General features: G+C 49.1%; 1 protein-coding gene across 1 annotated transcript; it reads left to right on the forward strand.

Annotated features, from left to right (window-relative positions):
* Positions 1-1,354: 1,354 nt before the first annotated feature.
* F5Y00DRAFT_84204 (uncharacterized protein) lies at positions 1,355-4,061 on the forward strand. Its single transcript, XM_048014231.1, has 4 exons — positions 1,355-2,391; positions 2,440-2,577; positions 2,631-3,331; positions 3,391-4,061. Exons 1-4 carry the CDS (start codon positions 1,712-1,714, stop codon positions 3,990-3,992), a joined length of 2,121 nt encoding a protein of 706 aa, XP_047864570.1. The 5' UTR covers positions 1,355-1,711; the 3' UTR covers positions 3,993-4,061.
* The last annotated feature ends 7,280 nt before the right edge of the window (positions 4,062-11,341 follow it).

The raw sequence follows: 11,341 nt of genomic DNA on the forward strand, positions 1-11,341 counted from the left end.
GGCATCTTAACCATGGACCAGTCCTCCAGGCCGTCCCCGCAGGTGTCGAGGACCACACCCACCCAGAAGCGTTGATCTTCCTATTGGCGTGAACCTCCACTAGTCTCATCAACGGTCATGCGTTCATCCGCGAAGTCTACGCTAAGCTAATGTAATGAAAGACCAATTATCAGCTCCCAGATGTCCCAGCCGAGATGCTATGTTTTCCTTATCCTGCCCTCTCTCCGAGGATCATGCTTACCGCTGTACATCAGTTTTATTCATATAGCATGAATTTTGACTTGAGGTACCTAGTGTAGGCTGTGCGGACGACTTCTCCTCGTCTTAGCCGTGCCGTATTCCTCCTCTGTTTCGTCTGGATCTAGCCTAGACGTTGGGTACACTAAAAAAGATTTCCAGATTTCCCGATTTCGAACCTGTGAACAGAAATTATGCCTAGCAGTATAGCGGCTGTCTTTCCGTAGTTACTACTACTCTTGTATTTGACGTTTCCGGTTGGGGTCTACAACGGCAAGGGTTATCTGTTGGTTCTTTGGCAGGCCACCATAACACGGCATTAGCCATTCAGCCGAGAAACCCAATGGTCACGGCCCACTCGATATAGACGTTGCTACATCTCTGCTATCATCCATGACGGAAAAGGTGTGTGGCTCAGCAGTTACCATGCTGGGGGATTTTTTCTTATTACCACACCTAGCCTATTAAGCGTGCGGCTTCTGACCTGACGAGCCTTAAAACGTGCATTCAGTCCCTTTTCAATATCTCTACCGTATCTGGCCAGGTACCGTCCGTCCTAGGCTGACCCAACACCCACGAACACCCTCTTCTCCAGCCCGTGCAGACCCTGTCTCTTTTCTTCGGACCATCCCTGGACATTTCTCCGTAAGGATGGGATGTACCATTCGGTATTAATTCCACCTCTGTCATCCTCAAGAGCAGGGGTTTCCTCGAAGGCGTCTCGTTGCGACCACGGTCAGCCTTCAAAGCCCAATACATACATAACACAAGGCCTGCCGGTGTCTAGACGTTTTGAGGCGACCGACCCCACCATCATTCGAGGATTCTCGATTTATACACGACCCTTCATAGAATTAAGAAGGACAGACTCCAAGATTATTTCTTTCCCTTCTTAACATATACGTTCTGGCTTCATATCTATGCCTCGCAACCTTCTTATTATCCAACCCCGTCGGTGACAAACAAGCTCAACAACAAGGACCGTACTGCTATAGCTTGTGTCTTCTGACTACCTTCCCGACGATTCGATATATATTCAGCACGTAGTTGTTGGTTGAATACCTACTCGGTAGACTTTTGGTGTCAGTATCTAGTTTCATCTACGACAACCCCTGAAGGAGACACATCGGCGGTATATCTGAGAAGCACCTTTGGAAACTACTCTGGATTTCCATAGCAGACATATGCGATTGCCTTCAGCAATAGCAGAAGATATCCAAATACTATAGGCCGTCTGAGGTGGTCTACTACTGGAGCCTTGACAATATCGTCTCGCAGTTAGGACAGTACTTGGTTTTATCATTAGCCTTGGGCCTAGAAGCTACTTTTCTGGCTTTGCTGATACATCGTCGAGCATCGACCGTGGAAGAGTGGGTTTTCTTTGGGGCCACTTTGAACGATATACTTCGGCAAGTAGCTCCTCTAGCCTTTGGAATCACATCGCCTCCGATACCCAACCTCCACAATATTTCCAATGCTCGTTACCAGGCATCTCGATACAGAGCAGCACCACTGGTCTAGCAAACTTGAGACCGCCTTTCACAAATCTACAAGCCCACGCATGTCGAGCTACGACGGCCATTTGTCGACGCAGCCTGATTGGCAGGGGCAATACACTTTTCTTCCCCCCGGGGAGGGCAGCATCTTCGCACAATCCTACGAGCAAGTCCAAGGCTCTAATAGTAACAATGATATCGCTTCTCAGCAGCGCCCTTCAAGTGCGCACAACAGCAATCTTGAAAGCACAAACCAGACAAATCATAGCCGCATAAGCTCACCGATGAGCCACCATCGTATATTAGACCCTCTTGGACTACGGCAGCCGAAGGCCGAATCTCCTGCACAGGAACAGCCCGACGTGCAAGGTGCGAGCTATGCTATAAAGGCTGAGTCTGCTCACGAAGAGTCATTAGCTTCGGCGGATCATCAAGGGCTGCCCCTCGGACAGAATACGATAAGCTCGACGTCGTCAGCAGGACAAGGTCAGGAAGCCACGTCTATTCCAGCCGGAAACGAAGAGGCTGCTATAGGGAAAGATGAAGATGATGATGTACTAGAAGACGACGAGATGGTGGAAGGCGATGGAGATGTTACGACGCAACCCCAGACTGCAGCAGAGCGCACAGCTGCCCGGAGAAAAATGAAGCGTTTTAGGTAGGAAATGACGGTGTATTGGGTTGTAAACTATGCTGACAATAGTAGGCTTACGCATCAACAAACCCGGTTCCTCATGAGCGAGTTCGCGAAGCAGCCGCATCCAGATGCTGCGCATCGAGAACGTCTTTCGAGGGAGATCCCTGGATTAAGCCCCAGGCAGGTTCAAGTATGGTTTCAAAACAGGTAAGACTATCGAGGTAACCTTTTATTTCGAAGAGAAGCCTAAACAGTTACAGGAGAGCGAAAATCAAGAGGCTCACTGCTGATGACCGGGATCGAATGATCAAAATGCGTGCCGTGCCAGATGACTTCGATAATGTCCAGGCATTACATTCTCCTTACGGAGCTGTGCACGGACTGGGAACCCCGATCACACCTCCCGTCGATTTCGGGACTTCATCCTACACAGAACATATTATGCGGCCACTGATGGTAGATGGCATGCGCCGAGGTGATAACGATGACCATATGTCTTCTACGGGTATGAGCCCGGCTTTTGGAAGTATCGGCTTTACACCTTCAGCGACGATGAACAACTCCGATCTTCTTTCACCGCTCTCGCAATCTTCAAGTGACCGAGGTTACTATTCCAGCCACTTGACAAGCCCTCTTGGAGGAACCCACAGGACTTCAAATCCTTTCGCCAGGCAAAATAGCCTCGATTCCGGTGTTCAAATGCATTCACAAAATAGACAGCAAATCCGACCCCTGCAGCCACTTCAGCTTAGAGAGACATTATCTCGGTCGAGGCCGGAGAACCTGCAATCTCCTCTACGCTCGAGTATGTCTTGGAAGGGGGATGCTATCGACTACAGTACATATTCAAGCACCAGTGGTAGCCCTGGAATCGGAGGACGACATCAATCTATTTATCAGCCGGATCAGATGGGAAGTAACCCAACTAGTTCACTGAATTATGACTCTAGCTCTTATTCTGGTAAGGGAGGATTTTATTTATGACTTATTTAATATATCCATCGCTAACTTCTTTTATAGCCCCGGGTGTCCAAAGCTCTCCTACCAATATCAACTACTCGAGCCTACAGCAGCCTTCGCAGAATAGGTCACGCCTTAGAGCTGCTTCGGCCACTCTTCCACTTGGTCTAGATCTCCGACATCAATATCGACCCATGTCCTCTAGCCACAGTCTTCAGTCTCCTGGTCATTCTTCTACTCCCCGAGTTCCTACCTCTTCACCCTACGGGTCATCATCTACGTACACTACGAGCTTCCCGTCTGCTCCGCTGTCGGCGCCGATCGACTTCCCATTATCCAGGACACCTGGAATTAATAGAACTTCGGTTCAGGATTACTCCATGTCTCAGATGAGCGCGCCAATTGCGCCCCCTCAGGACTTCACTCAAGCACTACATGGCGGTATAGGCAGTTCAAGTTCTAGGACTCCCATGAGAGATTCATTTGGAGGCAGCCCTTTGAACGTTAATCAGGGGCAGGGATCCAGTGAGAGAAACGAAGACTATTCGCAAGACGGATCTGGCTCAAGTTTAAAGCGCAAGCGGAGCTCGTTCAGCCTCTCGCAAGGTGGACACACACCTGGACCAGCCCAGACCTCTCAACCTTACGGACACACAACTTGAAGGGTGCGCCACTTAAAGCTGTACTCGTCGAAATTATAAGCATGAAGCACTGTAATACAGAAAACTCGAAAATAATGCGGCGCTCTTCTGGTTCGATTTTTGAAAATAATACCCGGTTTTTTAAGGACCCTTCTAGATTATCTTGTGTTACTATATACATTTTTATTCTTTTTATTCTTTGCATTTTTAGGGGGTGGATGCGCCACAGCGCCATGACGGGTTTGGGGAGTATTCAGTGTTTGGTTTGGCGGGACCAGAATGATTTTGTTTACGACGTGAGAAAAGAGCATAACATACATACATACACGCATACATACTGAATGGAGGACACGACTGGTGGGACTTTGGGACGGGACTGTCGTGTGGTCGGAGATGGTGAATTCGAGCGAGCATATTTTCCACCGTTTAAGGCGCAAAAGTACCCTTTGCCGATGAGATGTACATAGAAACATCTTTGATCGAGACGAATTCTCGTGTTCAATGCAAAGGTTTTGGCTCGCGAAAGCGAACCGAGCTAATGAACAACATGATCACACTTCACACTTGTTGAATCTTTAGTGCTCGTATGGAAATTTGTTTTACTTGTAGTTTTCCTTGTCGGGCTTCCTGTATAGGGATGCACGTAGCGGCATAAGTGGTGGGATTACTACATAGCTTAGATACCTCCTGTATGAAGCTTGGTACCGATCCGCATTCCAAATTCTAACCTTCTCCGCATGCCCTCGTCGATCTACATATGTTGAGGCTCATCACAACTAGTAAGGCACGAAGTGCTCTCCCGGTATGCATCTTGGGCCAAGGCGGCCCAACGCAAACAAGGAGGGAGATACTTACCGAGAATATGCGCCCTAAGCTTACTACTACTACAGTACGCTAGGTTGTCTATCTTCCTGCCTTATAGCGTACGCGACCAAGTTGTAGTAGCGTGGAGAAAGAGGGTTTTGCCCCTAAATTCGGAATGTAACGCCGATAGATGGTAAATCTCGTTTTGGAGAGATCTCGTTCCACTCAGAATTCCCCGAACACGTTTTAGCAATTAACAAAGACGGCCCTCCCTACCCAGACAGCGCTTCGATGCGACATTGCAGATGCCAGCCAGCTAACTACTTCCCTCTCTCTCTTTCTCTTTCTCTTTCTACCCTCTCATTTTATTTTGTTTTGTTTTTAGATCCATTTCCGGGCGGGCGGGTGTTGGTCGTGCAAGCAGAAGAGAGAGGGCATGGTTGACCAGGGAGGGGTTCTAACTTACATGATAATAGGTGACTATACCGGAAGAAAGTGAAGGAAGAAAAAAAAGAAAAAAAAAATAAGCGGATCCCTATAACACGGGCCTCCTCATTTTGCTTAATAGGTAAGAAAATGAAGAGATCTGAAAGCAAGGAGTTATTATATATGGTAGGTACCTACATATGTAACAAACAAAGACTATCATCAAACGTCTACTAGGGGCCTAATAACATTCATATCATACATATGGAACTTCTTCACGATAAGAAGAAGATTATAAGAAGTTTCCTGGGATATCCCGTCTTCCCATCTCTTGGTGTTATGCAAGCATCGCAGCGAAAGGCGCGGTAACAAGACAAGCTCTCGAGCTACGCACTGCGTTACATGGATGCACCCGGGGTGCTTAGAAAAAAAAGAAGACCAATAATGGTTAGGGGAGTCCCAAAGCTGACAACTGCATGATGGGTTGCACAAGACGCAGCCCGTTGCATACGAAAGGGATGGTATTTATGACGGCTGCTGCGTCTGGGTGCGACCCTCCCACCACCTAAACCATCTAAGCCTACCAGAGGTAGGTAGGTAGGTATATACCAAGGTAGACAGACCTATGTATACCTATGCAGTATAGGGTATGCATATACACTAGGTATGCAGTATAATGCTATGCAGGAGGAGGAGGAGGAGGAAGGGAAGCATACGCACGGCGCAGTGCAGTGAGACCCTGTCGGGAGCTGGATCTTAGTTCTGTGGAAGACAGCACAGGGACCCGAACGCTGTGCCAGATACCACGACATAACGATTGGTTTAGATCTTCGGGCGCGGGAAGGTCTTTGCTATGTAGGTATGTAGACTAGGCCGTAGTATGTACCCCCAACTTCGAGGAAGAGGAAGGATATTCCCGTCAAGCAGGTTGAACAAGCAGCAAGCAGCAGCAAGCATCAAGCATCCTATACCATGACTTTTATGACCTTCACATTGCCAACATTGGATACAAACAATGTGACCAACTAACTACCTACTAGGTAACTAACTATCGAATGTGTATAACACAGCATAGCATAGCATAGCATATCATACATAGTAACTAGCCTATACCATGTCATGTCATGTCATGTCATGGCTGCACCGCAGATGGCTTGCCGTCGCTCGCCGGTAAAGCTGGTTGTTGTTGTTAGTTACCTGTGTTGTCATTCGAAGCTTAGCCTAGGGCAGAGTAGATTCCGGCCAAGGATTCCCGGTATGTATGTACAACGACCGTGCCCAAGACAGATATGTATTGTATTGTACATAGGTAGACAGCTGCGCTGCGACGCTTAAGATCGCTCCGATATTTTTGGCTAGACGGTACGTTCAGCGCCCAGCTCCTTCGGGACTAGGCCCCGGACAGCGCAGCCATCGGTAGTTTTGTCCTGGTCCTGGTATGTATGTATGTAGGTTAGGTAGGTAGGTAGGTATGTATTATAAAAAAGTAGCAGGATGAAGCTTTTGCGTCATTCCGCGCTGAACGACAACGACACATCGCGTTGCAGTTTTTCTTCTTCTTCCTCTTCTTTCCTCTCTGTCTCCCTCTCTCTCTCCCACCGTTCAACCACTCGTCGAACAAGAGGCTAGATTATGTACAAGTTTTGTCCCCGCGTCCGTCTTGTCTGTCTTTTCACGGATTCAATCCGTCCATGCCTACGTATCTATGCAGACGCATACGACATCAGCAGCAACGACCGAATCTGACTGCGGCTAGATTCAGTCAACGTGTCTCTGCGTCTAAGAGGTCTCTTAGCACTGTCGTGTTCTTCTGTTATTCTTCCGTTTTGACTTTGCTACGCTCACGGCTTATTACACACCCCATCTACGGCATACACCCCCCTCCCCCATCCTCAAGCCACAGGCGCAAGCGCGCGCTGGCGATCGGTTCTGGACGATTGATCTTGATCGAACAGGCCTAGCCGGTTACTGCGTTACTGCATTACCGCATTACTGCATACATACCTACGTTAGGTACTGTCAATCAAGGTCACGGGCCCGACTGAAGCCACAGTTTGGTTCGTGTTATGCACCTGGCCGTGGCAGCCGGAGGCAGGGCTATAAGATGTGCTGCTATACCCCCCACCCGTTCCACTATTCCTCGAGTCCTGATTTCCCCTATTGAGATGCAGTGATTCCCATTCCCGTCGTAGCCTTGCCTTTTTCTGTACAGGCAGGTTACTAAGGTAGGATAATGATGTGTAGATACAATACAAAAATACGATAGCACGACGTAGTTGTACATATCTCATATCTTTATCTCGCCTACCGTACCCTCCTCTAGCCTCTCTCGTACGAATGCACGGGTGATAGACGTGCAGAGGGAAAATCTAGGAACGTGATCATTTTAGTCAGACTCGGTGAGGTTCTAGGCTTGCTTCATCTCACATCGAGTCTCCAATATGCGAATATCGTTTATTACACCACATGAATGATGAAAATGACTCAGCAATCCCATGCCGACTGGCCCCTCACCTTACCTTGCCCGCAGAATGACTGCATCCCCGGATGGACCCCTAAGTCCTACATCTGCCCTCACGCATTACCTCTGCCCCTATCCAAACCTGCCCGGATAGAAAAGCAAGGGGGACGAGACAGCCAACCACGTAAATACCTAACGACGGAGACTTCAGCCTTGAAAAGCTACGGAGCCTCGCCGAACGGCCCTCTATGCTCCTAGCTTGCTAGCCAGGAACCAACTAGGTAGACTCGCTAGGATGAGAGATCGCCCGCCATTTAGGCAAAAGGTGTGGAATGACAGCATATGGGGGGCCCTAGGGGCCAGCCACCTAGAGAGCCGAGAGGATAGCTAGGTCTGGCCTTACTGGACCCGTATCTTTACCTAACCGGATTGAAAATTTCCGGCGAAGCAGCGGTGGGGGACACGGGGGAAAGCGAAAAGGAGAAGTGGAAGAGAGAGAAAAAAAAAGTAAAGAAAAAAAGAACACATGATAAATAGAAGCCTTTGCTGTTCTCGTTTCCGCGGGGGGCAAAGCAAGGGCAAGGGACGCCGCATAGGGGGCAGAACGAACCAAAAATCCCACGATGCCGAACGGTGGGAAATTCCGAAATGGATCAAGGGTCGACAGAGGAGAGGTCGGGGCCCCGGAACGACGATCTCCAGAAACTGGTTCCTGGAGCCTAGAGCCTAGATGCAGTTCGGCACTTTTCATCAGTGGCTGAGGAAAACCTCTAAGTGGACATCTACCTGTCTGTCTACCTTAGGTACCTATCCCTCGAGCGTCTATTGTTGAATACGTAGAAACGGTGCCCGAGCGGTTTACCGGACTGACATGCTCTGCTCCCCCCCTCTGGTTGGCTACCTAGCCTAACCTAACCTAACCTACCTACCTAGCTATCTATTGATGTATTGTACATTACTTGCTTGCTTGCTGTTACTCGCTAATGTGACCTGCCCCAAAGCTCTACCGAAGAGTGGCAGGTTGGTACCGATTCGTTATTATTCGTGGTCTACATATCACTGAAACGAGTGGCGGCGCCAGGGGCTGGTATGCGAGCAGCGTTCCGCGCCGAGGGGCAGGCCATCTCGGCCACGAAGCCCGGTCGCGGGCCTGACTTTGCCCGATTTAATAGGGGGGCGAGGCCCGAATTCTTAACACCCGCAAGACGATCCTTGGTGGTGTGTCTCTCCTATTGTGTATATGTGTGTGTGTTGTTGTATCTCCATGTGTGTGTATACCTACCTACCTACGTATATGTCTTCGAAGCAAAGCAGGACCAGCAGCACACATCGTATCACGCCACCGATATGTAGAGCCATATTGTAATGTGCTTGCAGATGGATGACGATAACCGTGCAGCTGTTGGCGCCTGCGGGCTTGTTCGTGTGCCCGGTTCTTTCACGTATTTTCCAGGGTACCCGACTCGGCTGTATTGCATTAGGGTTGTTGGCTCGTCTGTCTTATAGCCGCGCCCTGTCCTTGCATCGTTATTATTACGGTCGCTTCTGGCACGCGATGATGCCATGCGACTTATATTTCGCCGACAGCAAACCCTAGTCTTCCAAGCCCGCGAGAAAAAAAAGAAAGAAAAAAACAAAGAGACATCGTGGTACAGTGACATATGTAGGCACTTCTCGAGAGCCACCGGAGCAGCCTCTTGGTAATACCTATCGCATGCGGAGTGGGATAGTGAGTCGAGAATTATGCTCTCTATAGTGGGTTCCTGCAAGGGGGAAGAATCCACGTTCGCACAGCAGAAAGTCTGAAGTCTGCTGTTAAAGAAGTAGTATTATACATACATTCAGATCTCGTAGCTACCTAACCTATCTACACGCCGTACTCCTACGTATGTAGGTACTACTCGAAAATAATCAGTTCATCCTCCAAGACGCCAAATCCCCAAAGGCGGCTCCGAACAGGGAATAATGGCCCTAGGTATCTCCGTTCGTCCAGGACGCAACCCAGCCTACCTTACATACATGTCTTAGAATCCGGGGACGGCTGGGAACCTGCAGCGCGGGGGTATGCCCATCTATCTCTCTACCTCTATCTATCTATCTAGCAGCACGAGGACCTGGACAATGGCTGCGATGTTTAAAGTGTTTTGCAGGATTCCCACATCTCCCCACCTAGTTTAGAGCAGTCGTGTAGTGTGGGGAGAAGCATGTAGGACGCAGGACGCAGGAGAAGGACTGCCATGCGCAGCACTACTACTTACTTTCCGATGGCTTGTCACCCCCGTTTGTTCAAAAGGGGCAAGGGGCCATGGTTCACCAGTCACAAGCAGGTAAGCGGCCAGAAACTCGGTGCTTCTACGTGAAGGTGAACCAAGGGGGACAGCGTATTCGCCTGGAAAAGCCCACTGGAAAGCCGACGTTAACGTCCCCCCTTCCAGCTCCGCTTGGGTTGCCGCGCTCCTACTCGCGAGCCCCATTCTTTTCCTATCCTTACCATCCCCTACAGCCTCCGTTAGCCGCCCCAAGTGCACCGGCTCATATCGAGATCGAGGGGAAGCTAGCACGGCAGTCGCCTTCTTTTGTTTGTTTTACGTAGCGATAAGTCGTAGACGCCACGAAAAGACGACGGAGTCGAAACGGTAGAATGGGTCCTGCTGGTTTGGCTACCGTTCGGGGAAACAGGATGGGGGATACTTGAAGGTATCCTGAACGAAAACCGTAGCGATTACCCGCCCGTAGCCACCATACCTACCACTGCCGTCGCCTAAGGGAAAGCAGGGGACACCGCGAAGCGTAGTTGCTGTTCAGGCTACTTCCAGCAACTTTCCCCTTTACAACAACAAAGGGGCTCGGAGCGATTAATCCCCAAGTTAAGTAGACTTAATGCACGCGAGCGAGCGAGCGAGCATTTGTGTACCCAATAGCTAGAGTCTCGGCCCAAGTAGAAGTTACCAAGGCACCCGTATGAGCCATACGACTACCTAAGGTAATTGGCATTTACGTCGAGGGTAATTACTTAGGTAGGTATTAAACCATGTGAACTTGAGTAGACTTTATGCTCCCCCTTAATGAAGTCCATATTACGAATTCATATGAGCAGAGGGGCCTCGCCCCCCCTATAAGCGCAGTCCTAACGACACGGGTAAAGAAGCAGAAAATGGCCCTATCATAGGCGGTCGTAAACCCAGCTGCCACGCGAGTAAAGGAACCGGTGAGATGCGATCGAATCGTTTAAGAAACGAGCAGTCCGTAGAATAGACACGTTCAAGATTTCTAAATGAATGAATAGAGATGCGGATTCCTCATCGTGGAACCTGAATAAATTCGATTCTTCGGCAAGCCCAAGAGATCCGTGTATCGTTCGCTTGGTTTGCCTGGTGGTGATTGTTAGGGGATAGATAATGTAGATGTGGTTCAGAATAGTTAGGGGTTTTTTTATCTCGAAATATCCACAAACGTTTTACTATCATTGAAGACTTGAATTTGAATCTTTCATTCCTACCTATATACTCCAACACATGCCTCCGTCATCGTCCTTATTTTACCCCTTTTTTCAACTCGTCCCCAGAACCGTCTGTTGGAAACGGAGGTTGGAAATAGAGTCTCTACTACACTTCGTTCTTTTACCAACAACCAGGCGGGAGGAATATCTGCAGAGTTTAAGGGAAGTATTGGTATATTT

The sequence above is a fragment of the Daldinia vernicosa genome, assembly GCF_022497035.1.
Source record: "Daldinia vernicosa strain CBS 139.73 unplaced genomic scaffold F5Y00scaffold_25, whole genome shotgun sequence".
Classification (NCBI taxonomy): Eukaryota; Fungi; Ascomycota; class Sordariomycetes; order Xylariales; family Hypoxylaceae; genus Daldinia; species Daldinia vernicosa.